A 24453-nucleotide genomic window follows, 5' to 3' on the forward strand; every position below is an offset into this window, starting at 1 on the left:
CTCATTGGATAACATGGCTAAGAACTGGTCAGGGCAGGCGTTAGCTTTTGGAGATATTCGCGCTTAGCGCGAATATTTCCCAAACTAAGCCATTGTTGGTAATAGGAGATAGAGATATTAGCGACTGTTTCCAGTTGCTAACATCTTGGCACGCCCACTTTGCATGTCATTAGCGATAATTATTGCTGACATGCAAATCGGGCACCAAGATGATCGCTATCTCTTACTAGCTGTCGCTAACTGGTGTTAGCGACAGCTATTTAACAGGGCGATAAAATTATCGCCGCTGTAGCGGGAAAAAGTCCAGCTAAAGCGGCAATAATGGCCCTTGGTAATATGCCCCTATATTCAGTGCCAAAATACTAGCTCTAAACAACACAATTAAAGCTAAAGTATCAGCACTGCATTGTTAACGGGCTCCTAAAACCCTCATACCATATGCTAAAATGTTATCCACGAACAGAATCCTACTTCCCCAATGCCAACCTTATACAGAACATGTGCATCTAAAATACTAAGACCACAATATGTTAACTGTAAAACCTGCTAAAAGGCAGCCATGACCATTAAATGAGAGGAGTTGGCCTAACGGCTAGGGCGGCCGACCTCGCAACAGGAAAACTGGGTTCGAATCTCGGCCATGACGCTGAACATCCTGTGATTCTGGGCAAATCACTTAATCTCCCTATGCCTAACAAAAATGAATGTGTTCTCATGTAATGCAATTGGTGCTATGTAAAGCGCTCAGATACCCGATTCGGGTCAAGTTTGCACTATATAAAACTCTGTAAAAATATATATATAAAAACAGCTTTAAAGGGCATACCCACCACTCACATTTTACTTTCAGCAGTACAGCCACTGCTTTCACACCGGATCTGAACATACGTATCCATCGCTAAAACACTTGGGCGCAGATTTACTAAGTCTTTGCGTCATCCTTGCCTCACGCAAGATGACTCAGGGCAACAGAAAGGATTATTTGGGGTTCACAATGGCACGCAAGGTATGTTTTGCATGGCCTTCTGTGACTTTGTAAAGCAATGCAGCAGCTTGTGTTGTGTTACATTTCTTAGCGGTAGACATTCCAAGGATGGAGCATCGGCGTTCATGTAATTCCAGAAATACTAAGGGGCAGATGTTTCAAGATTCCATTTTGCGATTCCTAAATAGCGATTTTTAAGGAATCGCTATTTAGAATTCGCAAAATGGAATGTATGAAAAAAATCGCTATTTTTTTGCGATTCCTTAATCCTCCTTATTTGCGAATTCGCATTTTGCGAATTCGCAAATAAGGAATAATCCCATGCATTCCTATGGGCCAGGAGGCCAATAGGAATGATTGTGAAGTAATTCTCAAATTGCGAATCGCAATTTGCTAATCGCAATTTGAGAATTTTTTCAAGGGTGCAGGGGTGTCTCAAAGACACCCTGCTGCACCCCTGAAATATACATGTGTGTGCATATGGCGCATATATCAGCATTTTTGATGGTGGCGTCACATGCCACCATCAAAAATGCTAAATTGTGCATTTTTTAAAGACTTCGCAAATTACCATCAACTACAACTTGGTGGTAATTTGCGAATTCTTAAACAGAAATCGTAATTCAAAAATGCTACATACATAGCATTTAAGGAATCGCAAAATTGCGATTCCTTAAATGCTATGGCAAAATAAGGAATCGCAAATTTTTGCTATTTCTTATTTTGCGAATTTTTGATGCATGCCAAAACATGCAAAAATACCTTTTGCGATTCGCAAAGGCCGAAATTCTGCGAATTTCGGCCTTTGCGATTCGCAAAAGGCTTGATACATCTGCCCCTAAGGTTTTTAAAGCTGGAATTGCATGAAATAGGTAGTTCTACCAGAGTGGGGTTTGATGAGGGGAAGTCTGTTTATTTCTCCTCGTTATTTCCTCTTTCTATTCGTGCATCTTGCATAAAAAGAAGAATATGGCTCTGTGGATTTTTTTGTACAGGAATTTATCTTATCCTACACAAAAACAATGCTGCCTACAAAGCAAGCACCCTTGCAGCATAGTACAAGGGTGCCTGCGTTGGTGCTAGGCAGCCACAAGTGTGCCGGAGCTGGGAGAGAGATGAAGAGCACCATATCTTAGATTTGCCACTTTTCCTTTCTCTCCCATTTAAGCACCACAGCGCAGCAAATTTGCTTGCTGCCCATGTCATGTGAACTTTTGATAAATATGTCCCTAGCTCGGAAAAGGGTACCTACTGCTTCTATACATACAGGGCTTAATTTGAGCTAGAGGTTGCAGGCGGGGCTCACCAGCACTCATTTTTGGGGGACTACCACTTATTTTTCCTCAACAGAATTTTATCCAGAGCAAGAGAAAGAAAAACGCAAAAGGAGTAAAGAAGGAGGAAGGGAAAAATAGAAAAGCAGTGTCAAGAAGTGTCTGGTTGTCTTTTTAGAGGCATGAGGTGGAATCAAGCCGGCACAGCTTTGGTATTCGGTCCCTCAATGCATGATAGGGCAGGCCATGGATTTCTGATCAAAACTTTGGGTCTCAGCTTCTATTTTTTTTACAAATTAAGCATTGCATACATTTCAAGGTCAGTGTTCCGCTACTCAAATATCAGCCCTAAATCATGACACCATTTAGTGAGAACGTGCCGTGCAAAGCACAAATTGCCAAAAGCACCACTCCTGGAAACATGACGCTGCTTGTAACTTAATCAATAAAATCGGACATGACATACGCCACATTCTTTTCCTGAACGTCTTGATTCTCTCTACTTCGCCTTACCTGACACTGTCAGCTCTGGAGGGCAGATATCTGGAGATGGGGAAGGCACAGGAAAATGGATCTCCTGCCTGCACTAAAAGAAAACAAGAAAACACAGAGTTGACACATCCACAGAGCAGAAGGGAGGGAAAAAGAAAGAGAGGTGGGTGGTAAGTAAGTGTGTGCGTATGTATGAGAGAACGTGAAATGTAAGATAATTACTCTTCCACCTTGCTCCTCACTGTAAGGGAGAAATAGCAAATGAACTGCTGTGGAATAAATACATTCTAGATGGATTTCCGCATGCCTGTATGTGTCTCACCTCGGATGCCATAGCCTTCTGCCTGACCCTACTGCTAACCAGACAAAGGCCCAGAAGAATATCCACTTCAAGCACCACTGCTGAGACTTGGCTCCCTAATCAAAGCACTTTCAGATGATCTCTGGCTGTGCGCAGCACTTTACAAAATAGACAAAAATAAAGCTGTGGTAATTGCAATGTTTTCCTGGGAGAAATAATCATAGTAAGTGTTGTCTCTAATAACCTACGCTCATTGCTGATCCAGAGTTTTCCTCTGAATATGGGCATTTCTTTTTATGAATTCTGTTGTTATTGCCATTTGGCTAGCTCTTATATGCAGTAGTAAGGGCTATACTGCAACAAATGACACAAAAGAAACATTCAAGGGCATATTCTACCAACAGATGCAAGCTGAGCTTGAAGCCGAGCCGAACCACAACCTGAAGGTTTTGATGGGAGACTTGAAGGGTAAAGTGGCAAATGAGAGCAATTACCATGACAAAGCCATGGGAAAGGAATTATGTGGAGCAATAAACAATGGAGGAAGACTGTTAGAATTTTGTCTCACAGTGGAAAAAGAAACAAAGACACTAAGCCACAGCTGGGGCATTGTACAGAAACGTGCCAACGACAGACAGAAGTTGATGTCCTTTGTTTCTGCTCTACATGCCATCCGACATAATGGGCAGTAAGCAAGCAAGGCTATGCTGCCTGAATTACAGTAGAATGTTACCACTGCAATAACCAAAGGAACCATGTTCATCTTCCTTTCCCTAACTTGGAATCCACCAACTGAAACACCTACTAGTTATTTGTATATTGTGCTGTGTGGTCTGCCGTTAAAAAGAACATTTCATGTATTATTATAGTCCCTCCTAAATAATAAACAATAGATTTAAAGTTATCTGAGGTGCATTGGAAGTGTGCTTGGTTATAATTGGTACACACAATACTATTAATATTATGCATTTAATAAACAAATACTTTATTTTTTAAGATGGAGGGTGCAGCTCTTCATCACCCTCATATTATATGCATTATTGTAGGGGCATGCATGCACGTATTTATTCTATTCCTGATCCACTGAGTACTCTTTCTGGGGATTAAACTACAAAGTGCAGCACCCATTATTTCAGCACAGATGTTTAGCTAGATGTTTTTGCAGATAAAATAATACAATATGTATAAATGACAGTAATAACTACATATATACATTTTATGGACTTGGATCAATATCAAATTAAAGGAAGGTAGAAAAAATGCTGAAATTTGCCTTTTTATCCATTCTTTGCATTTTTAAAAGGAGCCTTTGGCCTCCTCATTCTATTCTGGAAGACCCACCACCATAACATTTTGATCCTACCCATTTATCCCATGAAGTCCCCCCAATAGCTGACATTTAGTGATTGCCTGATTTGTCTAGCCCATGCTAAACAATTTACCAACAGCTGATCCTCTACAACATGTCTATATAAAAGGATCAAACCAGCTAAAGATGGCAACCCAAGCCAAACCCTTCTTGGCACTTATGGCAACTTCTAGGCATATTGTGCCAGAGCCCCTGCGCTTCACCAACCATGTAAGCCCCTACCTTGATTGCATATACAAAACAAGAAACATGACTACTATCTCACACACTCATATTAAGTCCACCCATGTCAAACACTGATCCATCAGTATGCCACATGGTAGACCGTATTAATGCCCGCCCCAACAGAAGCAAGGAAATGTTAGCATTGTGAAGGATTTCACCTCATTAGTGGTCAACTCCAACTCAATCACCTACTGGCAGGAACTCTGCAACAATCTCTTTCAATTCTTCAGCCAAGAAATCACCGCCATTTACAGCAGCAACAACCCGCAATTGGACCTGACAGTCTTTGCGAAACTGCTCCTGATGTTATCCAAAGAACTAAAGCTGACTTAATGAATTCTGCAAGAAGCTGAAGGCCTGGCATTTGAGAAGTCCCACTAGGCACTAGGTTTAACTAGTATCACACCTGCTCGGTGCTAGGATACCCTCCTGGGTGGTCTACAAACCTACATAACATAATATAACATCACATAATGTACCATAACATAAACCGCCATATTCACCTTAGGTCTGGCAGCAGAAACCATAGACCACATGACCACCATGGACCTAGTTGCACTAGTCACCATGGAAAAAAGACTTGCACTATACTAATCCCCACACTCATTCCTAATCTTTAATTAGCTCATTCTAGGTGGCTACATAATCCTACGCAAACACGTCTAACTAAACTGGTGACGTGTTCTTCAACCACAGAATTACACAACCATTCCATTCATTCACTAGTCACAATCTACTCAGCAATCACATCATTGGACTCACCCTCAACCCATTTACTTTGTCCCTCACACAGACCACTGCCTTCATATTGTATATAACATATGGCTGCAACAAAAATTGCAATGATGAACTTGACAAAGTTGTCTCGTGCACAACCAAATCTGGGGCACATTTTCAAGGAGGTAAAGGACGGGCATGAGGTATGGCACTCTGTGATACCCGTCATTAGATTGAATTTTAACATACCTAGGGTCCTCACGAATAAAGGTGATAACTGAGAAATCGGAAGGTGTTTCTTACTTAGCTGGACACCGTTTTTTGTCCAGTAGTTTTATGTAAAAACTCCCTCCTACCACAAGTCTTCGTGGAGGTTGAGTCTGCCTTGGTAGCACCATCTCACCAGGGTGGGGAGAGGATGCAGATGATGAAGCATGATACTGTTATGTGTGTGAGGCATCCTCTTCCATTAAGGATGGCCTTCCTGTTTTGAACGGTCCCCGCGCAACTCACATTAGGAGGTGCTTGACCCGGTCCCGGGTCTTGTGCCCTTCTAGTTCCTACTGGCACATTACCGTGTTGTGGTGGGCATATTTAGAAGCCTCTATCGCCACAGGAATGTCTCTTCTTTAAATTTTCCTGTAGTGATGTGGGCTTCACCTTATTTACAAGGCTGCATTAAGCTACTTAATGTGCCTTAAAGTTGCCTTGTAAATAAGGCACCCTTTCACGTTATACTTTGCGTGAACGGGGTAGGCAATGGTATTTCGATGGGCGTATCCCCGCAACACCCATTGATTTTGATGCAGCCCCATATTTACAAGGGTGGGGTAAATATGGGGCAGCCCCAAAATTAAGACCCCAAAAAAACTGGTCTTAACATAGCACAACGAGGAGAAATGCATTGTGCAGCACACATAAAAACAACAAAACGCCATGCATGAGTGTTCATATGCAGGAAGGTGTCCCTTCCTGCACATAAACAATCATTTGAAAAATGAAGAGTTGCAACTTCTATGTGTGCTGCACAAAGTAGCACACATAGAAGTTACAACTTGCCATTTAAGATTATTTATCTGCAGGAAGGAACACCTTCCTGCATGTAAACAATCATTCCCACAATGCAGGCCCCCTTGCACTATGGTGAAAGGGTGCCTGCGTTGGCGCTAGGCAGCTGTAATTAGCACCAGCGCAGGGGGAAACACAGGGCTGCACCGTATTGTTGTAAATATGGTACAGAACTGTGTTTCAAAAGTGACGGAGCATGGCATTAAGCCAAGAAGGCTAACACGGCGCTCCATAACTTTTCTTTTCAACATGCCCCAAGTGCCTGAAACTAGCATCCTTTGAGCTCCGCACCTTTATCGATCTCAACGTTCTCCCATTAGTACCAGCACACTGTAAAGGGAATATTGCAAATCCCGTAATGTTTTACACACCAACCGCAATCTTCTTAAACACTCCAGGCAGAACCACACTATCCGATTCAACATATTTCAATCTTGCTAGGGATTCCAACTTACTCAGAGGAAAATACAGGACAACAGTTGATGTTTTAACATTCTGCAAAGGCCAGGACATGATTTTTTAGTAGAAACTATATGAAATTGTTTGCATTCATTTTTAACAAGGCCTTTGTGTATTTCTTTGACTACTAATCTGGGGTCATTAGCGCAGCAGTAGGACTCATTTTAAAGTGCTTTCTTCTTACATTTACTGTTTAGAGTATGTACTGGGGAAGGTTAAAATACTGGCTTTAGGTGAGTTTTCTAATTTTTTTACCAGCCAGGACACTGACACACTGGTCATGCTGGTATAAAAGCATCTCTGTCTGCCAAATTTTTAGATATACACTGGCACAGCAGCCATCTCCTCCATTAGCAGGAACCGCCTTCACAGCATTTCCTGTCAATGCATCGTAAGTTTGTTGGTCAGCTCTGTCATTATATGGGAGTTACATGACAAACTTACAAAAGTTTTATTTTATAGACCTAACAAAATGCAAAAGTGAGATTTTAGTTTGAAATGTAAACAAAACAATGCCCTTCTCTCCAAGGGAGTTTTCTCCCAGGATGAGGGGAGCATTTTACAGTTTTTACTGCCCCTTACCGCCAGGTTTTACCGGGCAAAGACTATCCATCTAAAAATGTGTTTGCCCACTCTAAATTGGTTGGGCGGACTCATGGCCAAACCTCTAACAGCACTCACTCTGTCAGTTCATCAGAGGTTTATGTGGGCAGCTGAGACGGAGTAGTCTCCATCGTCGAAATAATGAAGGTCGACTGGTCTCTGAATGAGTTGGGCGGATCTTCAATTTGGCGGAGAGGGCACTATGTTGCGGTTGCTGTCTAACTCTAAATCGACCTCTTAGTTTCATGAGGGTTCTGAAGTTGTTCCATTCAGTGTTTTTTGACTCTCCCTTTATTTTTCCCTTCTTGGATAAATGTACATGCTGAAACCTAGCCACTAGTACTATTTTTGTCAGGATTCGTCCAATAACACCAAAGTTAAAAGAAGAGCAAGTTCAGCCTAACCATAACCACACAGTAGATACTGCTGAATGTGTAATGTGAACATATTTTTATTTTAATATGAAGAGTGTTTTTGTTTTGCTAATAACTTGTGACCCATTTAACACATCTCTTCAAATAACTCTCCACAAAAGCTCAACCACCGCAGCACCTTCCTGGAAAGTTTCAGGGAGATCCATCAGAAGGAGACCAAGAAAAATGGGGTGGTCCTGAAACTTTAGATGATGTTTAATGAAAAACAGTTAAACAGAATTACACCAAATTTGGTAGAAAGCTAGATATTTAGACAGAGAGTCTGCTTGTTGGATTTGTTGTGAATCTGTAGCCCTGATTTTGAGAAAATAAGGTTCATAAAATAGAGATAACTGGGAAGGACATGTCCTTTTTTGTCATGACTGGCCACTTTAAAAGTCACTAGTCAATTCTGATTAGTTGGTCACAACCTGAACAATATGTTGCGGCAGCCATTACAGGACTCAGGGACATGGTCCCTGCGTCCTGAGAATTAATTAATAACTAATATAAAAGAGGACAGGGTGAGCACACCCTGACCACAAAGGGCTTATGAGGGTGTCCGTAAATAACTCCCTCCCCTTGATTGGCTGCTCACAACATGGAAACATGTTGTTGCAGACATTTTAGAATTTGGGGATAGGGTCCCTATTGAAATGCATTCTGGGAAGCCTGTTTTTGAGGGTCACAAAAAGGAGCACATGTAGAGAGTGAAAGAAGATTTAGTCAAAATTCAAAGCATTTGCCCTCTGTGCCATACTAATTTTAGGAATTCTATTTCAGGAACGGAGGTTTCAGATTATGCATTGTCTTCTTTTGCTCTAATAAAATAGCAGTCATGCAAATAAACCAAATACAAAAGCCTAGTAGAAAAAACTACAACACTCATAGACCCAATAGCAAAAACTACAAATCCCATCATATGAGTACATAACCAATCAGGATGCACATCCCGATCATTGTGGGTGCTGATTGTGCTCTGTGCACCCCTTGCATCATTCCCTGCCCTATTTCTTTGACCTACCCTTCCCTTTCCCCCTCTTAATCAGCAGTTTCTAAACCCTTCCCTCATCCATCCTAGCACTTCATTGATGCCCGCTGGGGCTGTTATAATTATGGATCCATTATGCACCCTAGAGCAGGGCTGTAACAATTATTGATTCAACTGAAACTTCAACCGTGGTGGATTATTTTAATCTTTTGATCATAATTCATACTTGAGCAGAAATATATTGTGATTATATATAATCACCCCTCACTGTACGGGCCACTGCGGTGGACCACAACGCCCAGAATGCAGCGGTGAAGCAGACGTGATATTTCGAGTTTCACACCTGGGAGGCAGGAACAGGGCGTGGCCACAAAATGGGAAGTGGTCACAGCTTTTAAATCACCGAAGCAATGAACCTTTGTTTACGGCAACAGACTGGAACGGGCACTGAAGATTCCTATCAAAGGATGAAACGCGTCTGCCTAGCGTTTCAGGGACTAACTTACCTGTCAGCGCTTTGAAACATCAATAAAAGCAACCTTTCTTTTCCCCCGGAGCTGTTCACACTTTCTTCTTCACAATGGTGAGAGAGAGACTGGTATGGACATTTAACGCCAGCAAGTAGGTGCTGGCTTGCTGTGAACGCCCTCTCGATCTGGTGGGACACGGTTTTACCTGCTAACTCCCGGATGTGTTTGCATAAAACTGCTACCATGTCACCCCCCCTCTGTGCAGTATCAAAACCACATGGCCATCATCGACATGAGGGGAGAGAGGAGGCAGTACTTCGCTGCCTGATTAAGGGAGACGGAGGAAGGACTTTTTTTCTGCACTTCAGTTGCTTTTGGGAAAGTGGAACACCGTCCACTACGGGTGGAAGCTTCACATAGTGTGCAAGGCAAGCCCCTCACTGTACAGGCCCCTGCGGTGGACCACAACGCCCAGAATGCAGCGGTGAAGCAGATGTGATATTTCGAGCTTTACACCTGGGAGGCAGGAACAGGGCATGGCCACAAAATGGGAAGTGGTCACAGCTTTTAAATCAGCGAAGCAATGAACCCTTGTTTACGGCAACAGACTGGAACGGGCACTGAAGATTCCTATCAAAGGATGAAACGCGTCTGCCTAGCGTTTCAGGGACTAACTTACCTGTCAGCGCTTTGAAACATCAATAAAAGCAACCTTTCTTTTCCCCCGGAGCTGTTCACACTTTCTTCTTCACGATGGTGAGAGAGAGACTGGTATGGACATTTAACGCCAGCTAGTAGGTGCTGGCTTGCTGTCAACGCCCTCTCGATCTGGTGGAACACGGTTTTACCTGCTAACTCCCGGATGTGTTTGCATAAAACTGCTACCGTGTCACCCCCCCTCTGTGCAGGATCAAAACCACATGGCGATCATCGACATGAGGGGAGAGAGGAGGCAGTACTTCGCTGCCTGATTAAGGGGGACGGAGGAAGGACTTTTTTCTGCACTTCTGTTGCTTTTGGGAAAGTGGAACACCGTCCACTACGGGTGGAAGCATCACATGGTGTGCAAGGCAAACCCCTCACTGTACGGGCCCCTGCGGTGGACCACAACGCCCAGAATGCAGCGGTGAAGCAGACGTGATATTTCGAGCTTCACACCTGGGAGGCAGGAACAGGGCGTGGCCACAAAATGGGAAGTGGTCACGGCTTTTAAATCACCGAAGCAATGAACCCTTGTTTACGGCAACAGACTGGAACGGGCACTGAAGATTCCTATCAAAGGATGAAACCCTTAGCCTAGCGTTTCAGGGACTAACTTACCTGTCAGCGCTTTGAAACATCAATAAAAGCAACCTTTCTTTTCCCCCGGAGCTGTTCACACTTTCCTCTTCACGATGGTGAGAGAGAGACTGTATGGATATATATATATATATATATATATATATATATATATATATATATATATATATATATATATACGGCTGCTGTTAGGAACAGTCCGTCACTGTACGGAGATGCGCGGTACGGAGATGCACGGTAACTTTACCTGCGTATCACAGCCCTACTTTGGATCCAGAACTGTGACTGAGGCGTTTGGGGACCCAAGGCAACCGGGAACACTTCGAATTTGGGACTTGCTAGGTTGCCATTAAACCTTTCCCTTCTTTCAACACAGGCACCATAGCGCTGACATCAGCTCACAAGGAGCCACTATTGACACTCACTCTAGTGATGTATTATGGGAACTGGAGTCCGGGACATCAGGGCTTCAGCTGCTATCAATCAATAGTGATTCCAGCTTGGTTCCCGCCCATGGGAGGGCCGTGTAGCATTCAAAGAAGGGACAGAGCGAGTCTCAGTTAACAGGCATCTGAGGAAGGCACACCCGCCGAAATGCATCATGTCCTGCACTCTGTGAATAAACGGCTGCCTGAACTTCCCCTGCTGTGTCCTCTGATCTTTCCTTCTGGAGCGGATCGTTTGTTCATAATTTCACGTGCTGGCCAATTGCGCGTGTTAGAGGACCCGCCTCACCAAGTGGCCTGCAAACAAAAGTGGCAACGTGGCGAAGCATCCAAGGTATTGGAAGATTGCAGGTCCGCCACATGCAAGGTTCTGGGAATACGGCTGCTGTTAGGAACAGTCCGTCACTGTACGGAGATGCGCGGTAACTTTACCTGCGTATCACAGCCCTACTTTGGATCCAGAACTGTGACTGAGGCGTTTGGGGACCCAAGGCAACCAGGAACACTTCGAATTTGGGACTTGCTAGGTTGCCATTAAACCTTTCCCTTCTTTCAACACAGGCACCATAGCGCTGACATCAGCTCACATGGAGCCACTATTGACACTCACTGTAGTGATGTATTATGGGAACTGGAGTCCGGGACATCAGGGCTGCAGCTGCTACCAATCAATAGTGATTCCAGCTTGGCTCACGCCCATGGGAGGGCCGTGTAGCATTCAAAGAAGGGAGAGAGCGAGTCTCAGTGCAACAGGCATCTGAGGAAGGCACACCCGCCGAAATGCATCATGTCCTGCCCTCTGTGAATAAACGGCTGCCTGAACTTCCCCTGCTGTGTCCTCTGATCTTTCCTTCTGGAGCGGATCGTTTGTTCATAATTTCACGTGCTGGCCAATTGCGTGTGTTAGAGGACCCGCCTCACCAAGTGGCCTGCAAACAAAAGTGGCAACGTGGCGAAGCATCCAAGGTATTGGAAGATTGCAGGTCCGCCACATGCAAGTTTCCGGGAATACGGCTGCTGTTAGGAACAGTCCGTCACTGTACGGAGATGCGCGGTAACTTTACCTGCGTATCACAGCCCTACTTTGGATCCAGAACTGTGACTGAGGCGTTTGGGGACCCAAGGCAACCGGGAACACTTCGAATTTGGGACTTGCTAGGTTGCCATTAAACCTTTCCCTTCTTTCAACACAGGCACCATAGCGCTGACATCAGCTCACAAGGATCCACTATTGACACTCACTGTAGTGATGTATTATGGGAACTGGAGTCCGGGACATCAGGGCTGCAGCTGCTACCAATCAATAGTGATTCCAGCTTGGCTCCCGCCCATGGGAGGGCCGTGTAGCATTCAAAGAAGGGACAGAGGGAGTCACAGTGCAACAGGCATCTGAGGAAGGCACACCCGCCGAAATGCATCATGTCCTGCACTCTGTGAATAAACGGCTGCCTGAACTTCCCCTGCTGTGTCCTCTGATCTTTCCTTCTGGAGCGGATCGTTTGTTCATATATATATATATATATATATATATATATATATATATATATATATATATATATAAAAAAAATTTAACAAGTTGCCAGAGCTACGAGAGGTCACACGACAGACTTCTGCCACCTGGCTTCGCAATGCAGACTGCTTTTCAGTTCCAAATTAATATTATCATTGCCAACGCCTTTAAAGGTCAAAGCCTCTTCTTCCTGGGCTGCAACAAACATCACCTAAAGACCACCTTGTTTTCAAAGAAGTCCAGGGACACAGTGGGGATTCTGTGGAAGCCCTTATTCACAGAATTTCAGCATGGCATGATGCATTTCGACTCTCCGTCTTCTTCGGATGCTGCTGCTGAAAGTGTCATCGCCTGTTCCCCCTTTGAGCAAATCTTTGCGCTCCCATTGGTGGGAGTTCAGCCAATCCTGCTGCCCTGTAAGGAAAGTAGTTTAATGTACAACTACAATTCCCATCGTCCAATGTTCAGGTGAGTGCTGCAGCCGGATGAAAATGTGACTGATCTGAAGGCTGATGAATGCTTCACAAAGGGGGGCCGTGTAGTGGCAGGTAAAAACAATTAATCACCGTGTTGCAGGCTTCCTCAGGTCCCCTACGCCCAGCCTCAATAACAAGAGCACATCGCGCCTGAGGCAAGTGATGTCACTGACCATGTCATGAGTAATGTAATATGTGACGTCATCAGCAGTGCATTACACCCGCAAGTTATAGTGAGTCCAACTAACTATAACGTGGAATTTCAATGGTTTTATGTCAGTAAAATTTCCAGCTAACTATAACTGGTGTGAAACCTATGGTTTTTTCAGTGAATTTAATAGTTTTTTTAAATGCTAATTCCTAACTATAACTGGTGAGAAACCTATGGTTTTTTCAGTGAATTTCATAGGTTTTTTAAATGCTAATTCCTTTCTATATCGATGTTCTAACCTACGATTTTTTTTATAAATGTGCTGTTTTGAGTAAGTATTAATTAATATTTGTTTTTTTTTAATCATTTTTTTCTGGGGCGCTCTGGGTGCGCGCTCCGGTAAGCTCTCCGGATAGCGCACCCAGAGCGCTACTTTCGTTCGTGAAAAAAAAAATGAATGAAAAGTAAATAATAACGCAAGACATTTAGTACTATACTTATAAAAGCAGTTTAATAAGGAAATGATAATGATTTTGCATTTCCGTGAAACTATCAAAACGTCACTTCGGCGCACCGGGTAAGCTCCCCCGGAAGCGTCTACATTCGCGCCGCGTATGCGCCCCGAATGCGCCTACGTTCGCGCCGCGTATGCGCCTACGTTCGCGCCGCGTGTGCGCACCCGGAAGCGCTCCAGTGCGCGCAGCGTCAGTGCGTCATGTCATGTGACCTAAAATAACACTTTTCATTGGTTGAGTTTGCCCAGCAACCGGCTATTTTTAGTAACGGTCAAGCCCGCACATGCGCAGTTCCGATTGACCAGTCATCACTTAGGAATGTTCCGCCAAACTGACCAGTGGTGTTGTAACCCCTCCCATGAGTTGGCTGTATTCCAAAAATGACCATATATGTACCTAAAGCTCTGTAACTATGTACCGCCTACCTTTTTATGTCTGTAAAACTGTATAAAAGAAGGACTTACACCGATGTTCGGTGTGATACTTCTTGCATTGCCGAAGGGTGCTGTAGGAACGTACCACCACCCCATGGGGTCTTAATAAACTTGTCTTTTACATTTTCTAGTTTCCGTGCCAACAGTTCTTATGGTGTAGAGGGTATTCTGCGGAGTATGTAGGCCTGGAGAACCCAATACCACAAATTGGCGACCACGAAGGGACTCATCGGCGACTCGGATGCCCGAAGGAGAGGTCGTGACGAAGGATTGGAAACTCGCCATGGACGCGTACGCTGCCACTGAGTGACCCGAGTCTTGGCACCCACGGTGTTTTCTTCCCTTCCTTCTGATCTGACCTTCCAGGTGGCGCCGGTCCCCGACTGAGATCCTACTCGTCTGCGTTGCTGTACAGTGCCTGTTTGGCTGATTCGATCAAAGACCTTGGCAGTTGGAACCTGGATATTTGAGATTTGAGTAAGAATTGTGATTGGTAAGGTAGTCTGCGGACGCTTACTGTGGTTCTATGAATATGACTATGATTTGAGTTAGCTAACATTTGAGTTTGTGAATTTGATTCTATATGTGTAGTGCACTTCACATAGGCAGGCATGTAGAGATGTTTCTCTAACTTTGTTCGTATTTTGAGCGGCACATTTGTGTGAAGAATAGTAAGTGCCATTTTTACGGTATCACGTTTCCGTGGTACTTTTTGAACATGCCTGTTTTAAGCACACTCCGAGGGATGTGCTGTCTTGGAAATGGTACCACATACAGATTAAACGAATCTCAGCCGGCTCCCCCAGAGGGGACCCCTAACCGTGAAATGTACATCAAATTTGGCCTTCCCCCTATATTGTACAGTAAATTATGGAATAAATACACCAAGTCTGATCCAGAGTTGCAATGGCCACTACATGGGTCGTTTGATTTACGAAAGGTTCAGTTTGTGGAGCAATGTTTGTTTCAACGCAGGTCTAGACAGGATATGTTTGATTGTGTGCGAATGTGGGAGAAAGCAGTGTGTGAACGTAAGAAGCGTGAGATTGCCTTGGTGGAAAAAGAGCAGCGCAAGGCTGCTCGAGATAAAGCTTTACAGCTGGAGGAGAAGGAGTTGCAGGAGAAGAAAGAGAGGGAGGCACGCGAATGTAATTTGCAAACGACCGGTCAATTTCCTATTCGACGTCCGCTTTATCCTGTCCTTACTAATGAAGTTGATGATTTTTCGTTATTAGATCGATCTCCGCCTCCGTATGTTCAGCCTACGGCTCTGGACGAGGACTTCGGTGATGAAGACCGAGATAGTGCGAGTACAAGGTTAACTGCTAATAGAGCCGCGGAATTGCGTAGTTTCGCTAGGAAACTGAATCTGAATAAAATTACTATGTCAGAACTTAATGCTGAAAGGAATAAGTGGTCAGAACGAGAACAGATGTGTTTTTTAAGTACTTTTGCAGATGAAGTTGTTGACCGATTTCGTAAGCATTCAGAGGAATTAGAATCTAAGGATATATCAGTTCATCATGAACATATGCGTAAAGGTCTATTTGATATCTCAGATGCGTATGCCTTTTTCCTACGATTGGTCCAGCTACGGGATGAGGCATCCAGATTGCGGGAAGCACGAAAAGCAGCAGAGCAGTCCGTGCCGGGGTCGACGGAGTTAACCAAAGATTGTTCTATCTTTGGAGCAGATAAGAGTTCTAAAGTGCATGTTATGCCTATGCATGAAGCTGCACCTTTGTATGTTCCCCCTAAAGGGCAAGGTACCAGTGATGATAAATTGTCTGGGGATGCAAAAGGGTATTTTATATATAATTGGGTGTATACACCTTGGAATAGAGCGGATGTTATGGCATTAAAAAATGCTTTGCCCGATCCTCGTAAAAATCCGGCAGCTTTCTATGAAGGAGTGGAGGGGGCTATTTCTTCTTGTGTTATGACGCTCGTTGATATAGATCTTTTCTTTGGGTTAATACTCCCCCCTGATATGTGGAGAGCGATTCGTAAGTTCGATGATCAAACTATGTTCGGAGCAACTTGGAAAGATATAAGCCAAGCTGATTTAGACAGGGAGCCTGCATGCAAACCTTGTCAGTTGATTTTAGATCTTCCAACGGCTATTTTGAATAAATTGAAAACGCTTGTTCCCCCTAAAAAGATTGATTGGACTATGTTAGCATCGTGTAAACAGAAACAAGATGAGTCGGTATCTGACTTCTTCACACGTTTTGAAGAAGCGTTTCATGATTACAGTGGACAATTGTTAACAGATGATACGGGTAGGCATCTGTTTGTCGACAAGTATGTGGCTAATCTCATACCGGAGATTGCAAAGCGGTTGAAAACAAGTGAAAGTTCCTGGACCACGGCGACCCCTGCGTCTTTGTTAACTATGGCTCAGTATTATGAGCGGCAGGAATTAGAGGCTAAAGAAAGTGTAGATAAGAAAGCGAAGGAGTTGAAAACAAAAGTGATGTTGGCACAGGTTTGCGGTGCGCAATCTAGAGGGAATGACAGAGGCAGGCGAGGAGGGGGTAACGCGTCGTATGGCCGTACCGATATTGCTGAGGACCAATGTGCGTATTGTAAAGAGTTTGGGCATTGGGCCGAAGATTGTCCGGTGCTTCGTGAGCAACGTAGTCAGCGTGGTCGAGGTGGTGGAAGGTTACGGAACAGTTATTCGGGAGCGAGGGGTGGCGGAGGTGATCGTGGTAGGTTTGAGGCGAGGGGTCGTGGTCAGGACGAACGAAACACTTTTGATCGGCGAAATCAGTATCAGATATCGGAGGGTGAGAACGTGGAGAGTCAGGATTATGTGCATGCGTAGGATTGGGTAGGATGGGGTGTGGAATCGGTTGAAGTGCCAGTAGATCAAAGAGGTCCATATGTATCAGCGGGCGTTTTGGGTTCTACTGATCAGTTTTTAGTTGACACAGGAGCTACTCGTAGTGCTTTGTCTAAAAACTTGGTTCCAAGGGCTCCCCTGTCTGGCGAAACGATAACATGTATAGGGTTCGATGGCACACCCTCTCCAAGCCCATTATCACAACCTCTTGCATTTTGCATTGATACATTTTTTGGTTTTTGTCCATTTTTGTTGTCACCCCATACTCCAGACAATATTATGGGCATAGATTTGCTTAAATATTTTCAAGCAACAATACGCTGCGCTCCTGAAGGAGTGCGGGTCATTTTGAATGACAATTACCCAGACTCAGGCAGACTCTGTACCATGCAAGAAATTGAAGCATTAGCCTCTCTCCCACACACGTTATACGTGACATCGGATACGGATGTGGGACAGATGCTCATCCCGCCTATTCGAATTACTGTTAAGGAGGGAGTATCTTTGCCACGTGTACCGCAGTACAAGATATCCAGAGAAGGTGAAATTGCCCTGACGCACATCGTTCAGGATTTGATTATTGCAGGAGTAGTGGAGGAAGTTCCTTACAATGTCTGTAACAGCCCTATTCTTCCGATCCTTAAGAAAGATACTGACGACAAAGTCTATTGATTTATTATTGATTTGAGAGAAATAAACAAAATTGTCATTCCCCAGTACCCGGTGGTGTCTGACATCACCACCTTACTTACTTTGGTCCCCCCCACTGCCACGACTTTCTCTGTTATTGACCTTAAAAATGCGTTCTTTTCCATTCCCATCCATCCCGACAGCAGATACCTATTTGGCTTCACGTTAAATAATAAATCGTATAGATTTTGTCGTGTTCCTCAAGGTTACACAGAGAGCCCTAGCATTTATAGCCAGGCTTTAAAAAGGCAGCTTGATTCATTTGAATTGCAATCTGGAATAGCTCTTATTCAATACGTTGATGACCTCCTATTTGCTGCAGACACCTATGCACAACGTGAGGAGAGTACTCTTGCCTTGCTCTCCTTTTTGGCTCAGAATAATCACGAAGTTTCTAAGAAAAAGTTACAATATTGTAGACCAAAGGTGACCTACCTCGGTCATCTTTTGTCTAAGGAGGGACGTGCATTAACATCTGATCAAATTCAAGCGATTTTAGATACACCAGTCCCCCGCACTCAGAGAGATGTACGCGCCTTCATAGGACTAACGTCCTTTTGTAGACAGTGGATAATGGGGTTTTCGCACATTATAAAACCTTTGTTAGCGTTACTGTCCAAAACTACACCAATGTCCCTTGAATGGACAGATGAATGTCAAAATGCTTTTGAACAACTGAGACAGGCCCTTTGCTCTGCACCCGTGTTAGGTACACCAGATTACACAAAGATTTTCACGTTGTATGTACACGAGAAAGATGGGTGCGCATTATCAGTGTTAGTGCAGACACACGGGGATAAGCAGAGGCCATGTGCATACTTTTCAGCCATTCTTGATCCTGTAGCACGAGGGTTACCTGGGTGTTTCCGAGCAGTTGCAGCAACAGCAGTAGCTATACGGCAGAGTGAGGGAATAGTTTTGTCGCACAAACTGTTGGTGCTAGTTCCCCATGCAGTGGACGCCCTGCTAAATCAAACGAAAACACAGTATCTTACAAGCGCACGTTTGACAGGATATGAGCTTACACTTCTGGCGCCACATATTACACTAAAAAGATGCGCTACCCTGAACCCTGCCACTTTATTGCCGTATCCGGTTGCTGAGGGCCAGGAGGAAGAACACCATGATTGTGTTTTCCTGACCGAAGAACAAACAAAGGGTCGTGTCGACTTACAGGATACGCCACTTCCAGATGTGGATGGGGAACTGTGGGTTGATGGATCGTGTTTGAGGCTGCCAGATGGCACAACTTCTGCAGCATATGCGATCACGACACTTAAGACGGTGGTAGAAACAGCACAAATGCCACAGAAATCGGCCCAAGCAGCGGAGCTGATAGCTTTGACAAGAGCCTGCGAACTGAGTGCTGGCCTATGTGTGAATATCTACACAGACAGCCGGTACGCCTTCGGAGTAGCGCATGACTTTGGCCTACTCTGGAGAGAGCGTGCGTTTTTGACTTCGCATGGAGTACACATTATGCACGGAGAACTAGTACGTGATCTCCTAAATGCGTTACTTTGTCCAAAGAAAGTGGTGATAATTAAATGCAGTGCACATAAAAAGGTCACTGACAAAGTGGGACAAGGTAATGCCTTTGCAGACAGTATAGCAAGACAAACGGCTATGTCACGAAATGACTCCCCAATGTATGTAGTGAAGTCGCAGGCCGAGCGATGGCATGATGCTAGAGCAGAGATATTGGACATTCAGAAATCAGCGACTGAAGCAGAACTTGCAACCTGGGCAGCAGAGGGAGTACTGGATGACGAGGGTTGTTGGAGGAGCAAAGATATTGAACGATGGAAATTGCCTGCAGCTTACTTGCAAGCGATGGTCCAGATGACACATGGGTTGGCACATGTTGGAGCTCTTGCAATTACTCGATTGCTAACACGAGTTTGGGAGCATCCTGAGATTGCTAACATGGCCAAGAGAGTAGTGCAGACCTGTTTGATATGTTTACAGCACAATCCTGCAAAAGGGACGCATACTCCACCATTCGAGGTACTTCAAATGGATTATATCCAGCTTGAGCGTTGCTATAACCTTAAGTATGTCTTAGTGGTGGTGTGTGCTTTCAGCAAATGGGTTGAGGCCTTCCCCACGAAGGATAATACAGCCTTGACAACAGCTAAGGTTTTGCTCAAGGAGTACTTCCCTCGATATGGCGTTTGCAAATTTTTGTGGAGCGACAATGGTCCCCATTTTGTTGGGAAAATTGTGGAGTACGTGTTGAAGGGATTGGGAATTCAGCAAAAGTTTCACGCTGTGTTCCATCCTCAGTCAGCAGGTCTTGTTGAACGGTACAATGCTACTTTGAAACTAAAGTTTGCTAAGATTGTGGCATCCACGTCTTTGAAGTGGTCGGATGCCTTGCCTTTAGCATTACTCTCTATTAGATCAGTGCCCCATTCTCGAACTGGCCTCACACCTTATGAAGTGGTGTTTGGAAGGCCGATGAATATATGGGGAGTTCCTAAGCCTCGATTGTTACATGATGTGCCTTGTATAATGATGAACGATTATTTGGCACGATTAACAAATGATTTACTTTCTATTCACCAACAGGTTCGAGAAGCGCTCCCTGACCACTCCATTGGAGAGGCTCACAATCTTCGTCCTGGTGATTATGTAATGGTTCGCTCATTTGAGAGGACAAACAGCTTGGAACCGAGGTGGCGTGGCCCCGAGCAGGTATTGCTCGCAACTCGAACGGCTGTGCGAGTTACCAACAGGAAGCGGTGGGTGCACTCTACTCACTGCCGTCGTGTCTCTCCGGATCTGGTGAGCCCGACAGCGTTGACCGACTACCGAGACATCTTGGACGAGGAGAAGAGCCCAGCTGTAACGTCTACCGAATCGGAGGGAGCCTTCCCGGACCACACTGTTTCTGGACGACAAAGATACGATCTGCGACCACGATAAGAAGAATTTTTTTTGGTGCGAGACTGGTTGAGTTACCGCTCTGGGGTTTGTGAAACGGAAGCCGGGAATCTCAAGGGGGGGGGATCAGTTCTGCCAAGAGTAGCGACACCCGTTTTGACCCCGGAGAAGAAAACAACGGCTACCTCGGAGCTCAGCACTCACATTTTAATTTTTTTAGTTGTACATTTGAGACATTGTGAACTTTTGAACTATGGCGTCTTCTGCAGCACGAGACAAAAGAATACTTGGTGCTGTACTATTTGTGTTGACAATTGTGGTAATAGCTGTGATAGCCTGGGTAGTAGAACTTGTGGTACCTGTGCGAGAACATTTGCTGCCGACTACCCCGGCTCCATTTGAACATTTTCATTTCACCTTACCATACCATGAAGAATGGCACTGACAGACTTACCTGAACAATAGCTTTATTCAAATTTTGCATCACACCCACAATATGACGAACACCTCTAACTGTTGGGTATGTGGGATGTTGCCTGGGCATCAAAAGAAAGGAGGCACACCGCTTATCCCACTCCCGTTTTCCCACAATGGGTCTTGCAATGCCTGGTACACTCTCCTGTTCACTTTGCGCTGGCCAACAAAAGGGGGGCTGCTCTTCCGTTTAAATAAAATATGTTTTAATGATCGAGACGGCTATCCACAAGCTGAAGGTACTAAGCTCGAATGGGAAGAGTACCGCCCGGACAATGTCTCTGCACCACGAGTTTACAGCAATCAACGAAATATTAACATGTCCAATTCTCATGTTAATAATGTCATTGATACAAAGGCCGATCTCTGTATACGTAATAAAGGTACAATCCCAGTTGGCAGAAGTGAATGTAACACCACACTTACCTTTGACACCCCGAATGGCATTTCATTTGTGGCCTCCCAAAATACGTACTTCATATGTGGTAATAAAGGTTATCATCGTCTCCCGTTAGGATGGTTAGGGACATGCTACATCTCTTTTGTATTGCCCCCTGTATTCATTGCCCCGCCAATGTATCATAATGATTATGTTTTGTACCATGACTTTGTACTGAACAGAGTTAAAAGAGCAGTAGTCCTTGAAGATATAGACCAGACAGATACCGCACTGCAACAATATGTAGATTTCAATTTGGGTTTGTTCTCTTTTGTGGGAGCTGCTCTGAACAGTCGGAAAATACGACGACTAACTCGTGTTGTTGAAGCTGTTGCCAATGATACTGCTTTTGCATTGGGGAATATAACTGAGGAACTTCAGATATCTAGAATTGTAACGCTTCAGAATCGGATTGTTCTAGATGTAGTTCTGGCCGATCGAGGGGGGGCATGCCGCATTATCGGAAGTAGTTGCTGTGTTTACGTGCCAGACAATTCACCATCTGTATATGATGCCATATCCAAATTACATAAAATTGCTGCTGAGATACATCCGGACAATGGTACATGGACCTTTTCGGGGTGGTTTTGGTCAATGCTTAGCACATGGGGCTGGAAGCTACTGACGATCTTATCAGACCCTCCAGCTTATCGCGATTTCGCGAATTGCAAAAAAATCGCGAAATTTGCATCTTTGTGCAAATGCCGCGATTTTTGGCAAACCGGCCGCGAAATCCGCCGTTTCCATTGGACGCCCACAGGAGCCAATCCCAATCTTGTGTTTCTTGCTTATTGCCGCCTGCGCTCTTCCATTCTTTCCATTCTTCCACCCCTTCCCAGGTTCCAGCAGCCAGGATCCAGGATTTCGCGCCCGAGGAGAAGAGGAAGAAGAGACGAGGAGACGAGAGACACCACCACGACGGAGACAGACGGACCGACCACGCCACGGACGACGACCACGGACGACGACGGGAGACCCAAGCCAGCAGCAGAGCCAGGAGAGTCAGGTAAGCTAGTAGGCTAGGTACCTTCGGACCTGCGGATCTGTTGTGGGGGCCCGCCGCACATGGGGCACGCGGCGGGCCCCCGGGGGCCATACTTCTTTTCTTGGCCTTGTTGTGGGGGCCCGCCGCACATGGGGCACGCGGCGGGCCCCCGGGCGGGCCAAATGCATTTAATGTATGTGTTGTGGGGGCCCGCCGCACAAGGGGCACGCGGCGGGCCCCCGGGGGCCATACTTCTTTTCTTGGCCTTGTTGTGGGGGCCCGCCGCACATGGGGCACGCGGCGGGCCCCCGGGCGGGCCAAATGCTTTAATGTATGTGTTGTGGGGGCCCGCCGCACAAGGGGCACGCGGCGGGCCCCCGGGGGCCATACTTCTTTTCTTGGCCTTGTTGTGGGGGCCCGCCGCACATGGGGCACGCGGCGGGCCCCCGGGCGGGCCAAATGCATTTATAATGTATGTGTTGTGGGGGCCCGCCGCACAAGGGGCACGCGGCGGGCCCCCGGGGGCCATACTTCTTTTCTTGGCCTTGTTGTGGGGGCCCGCCGCACATGGGGCACGCGGCGGGCCCCCGGGCGGGCCAAATCCATTTATAATGTATGTGTTGTGGGGGCCCGCCGCACAAGGGGCACGCGGCGGGCCCCCGGGGGCCATACTTCTTTTCTTGGCCTTGTTGTGGGGGCCCGCCGCACATGGGGCACGCGGCGGGCACCCGGGCGGGCCAAATCCATTTATAATGTATGTGTTGTGGGGGCCCGCCGCACAAGGGGCACGCGGCAGGCCCCCGGGGGCCATACTTCTTTTCTTGGCCTTGTTGTGGGGGCCCGCCGCACATGGGGCACGCGGCGGGCCCCCGGGCGGGCCAAATGCATTTAATGTATGTGTTGTGGGGGCCCGCCGCACAAGGGGCACGCGGCGGGCCCCCGGGGGCCATACTTCTTTTCTTGGCCTTGTTGTGGGGGCCCGCCGCACATGGGGCACGCGGCGGGCCCCCGGGCGGGCCAAATGCATTTATAATGTATGTGTTGTGGGGGCCCGCCGCACAAGGGGCACGCGGCGGGCCCCCGGGGGCCATACTTCTTTTCTTGGCCTTGTTGTGGGGGCCCGCCGCACATGGGGCACGCGGCGGGCCCCCGGGCGGGCCAAATGACAGTATTTAATGTATGTGTTGTGGGGGCCCGCCGCTCAAGGGGCACGCGGCGGGCCCCCGGGGGCCATACTTCTTTTCTTGGCCTTGTTGTGGGGGCCCGCCGCACATGGGGCACGCGGCGGGCCCCCGGGCGGGCCAAATGTATTTTATGTATCTGTGTTGTGGGGGCCCGCCGCACAAGGGGCACGCGGCGGGCCCCCGGGCGGGCCAAATGCATTTAATGTATGTGTTGTGGGGGCCCGCCGCACAAGGGGCACGCGGCGGGCCCCCGGGGGCCATACTTTGGTTCTGGGGAATTGTTGTGTTCTCTGCACTGTACTGAATTTTTGTCCTGAATCTTGACCCTTTGGCATTAATTTTTACTTGCCATTGGGCCAGGTGCCGTTGCGCACTGGTAAGTTTGGGGTTGTGGGCAACTGGTGATTTTCCTAACTCTTTACTTGGTTTCTTTTACAGAGCATCACTGGGAAGGATCTGCTGTTGAAAGAGCCCAAATTGGGTCAGCTGCCGCAGCGCACTGGTGAGTTTGGGGGTGCCCATAAGTTTGGGGTTGAGGGCACCTGTGGGGAATTTCATAATTGTTTGTTTTGGTTCTGGGGAATTGTTGTGTTCTCTGCACTGTACTGAATTTTTGTCCTGAATCTTGACCCTTTGGCATTAATTTTTACTTGCCATTGGGCCAGGTGCCGCTGCACACTGGTAAGTTTGGGGTTGTGGGCACCTGGTGATTTTCCTAACTCTTTACTTGGTTTCTTTTACAGAGCATC

At 46.1% G+C, this 24453-nt stretch overlaps 1 protein-coding gene across 1 annotated transcript in view; it reads right to left on the reverse strand.

The window, feature by feature from the left end:
- LOC147685416 (syntaxin-binding protein 4-like) overlaps nt 1-24453 on the reverse strand; it is a 1262048-nt gene that overhangs the window by 619183 nt on the left and 618412 nt on the right. Inside the window, exon 11 of the mRNA XM_086939784.1 lies at nt 2773-2845. Coding sequence (XP_086795910.1) covers nt 2773-2845 — 73 coding nt within the window. The remainder of the gene's footprint in view (nt 1-2772; nt 2846-24453) is intronic.

Source organism: Lissotriton vulgaris, chromosome 10 (assembly GCF_964263255.1).
Source record: "Lissotriton vulgaris chromosome 10, aLisVul1.2, whole genome shotgun sequence".
Taxonomy (NCBI): Eukaryota; Metazoa; Chordata; class Amphibia; order Caudata; family Salamandridae; genus Lissotriton; species Lissotriton vulgaris.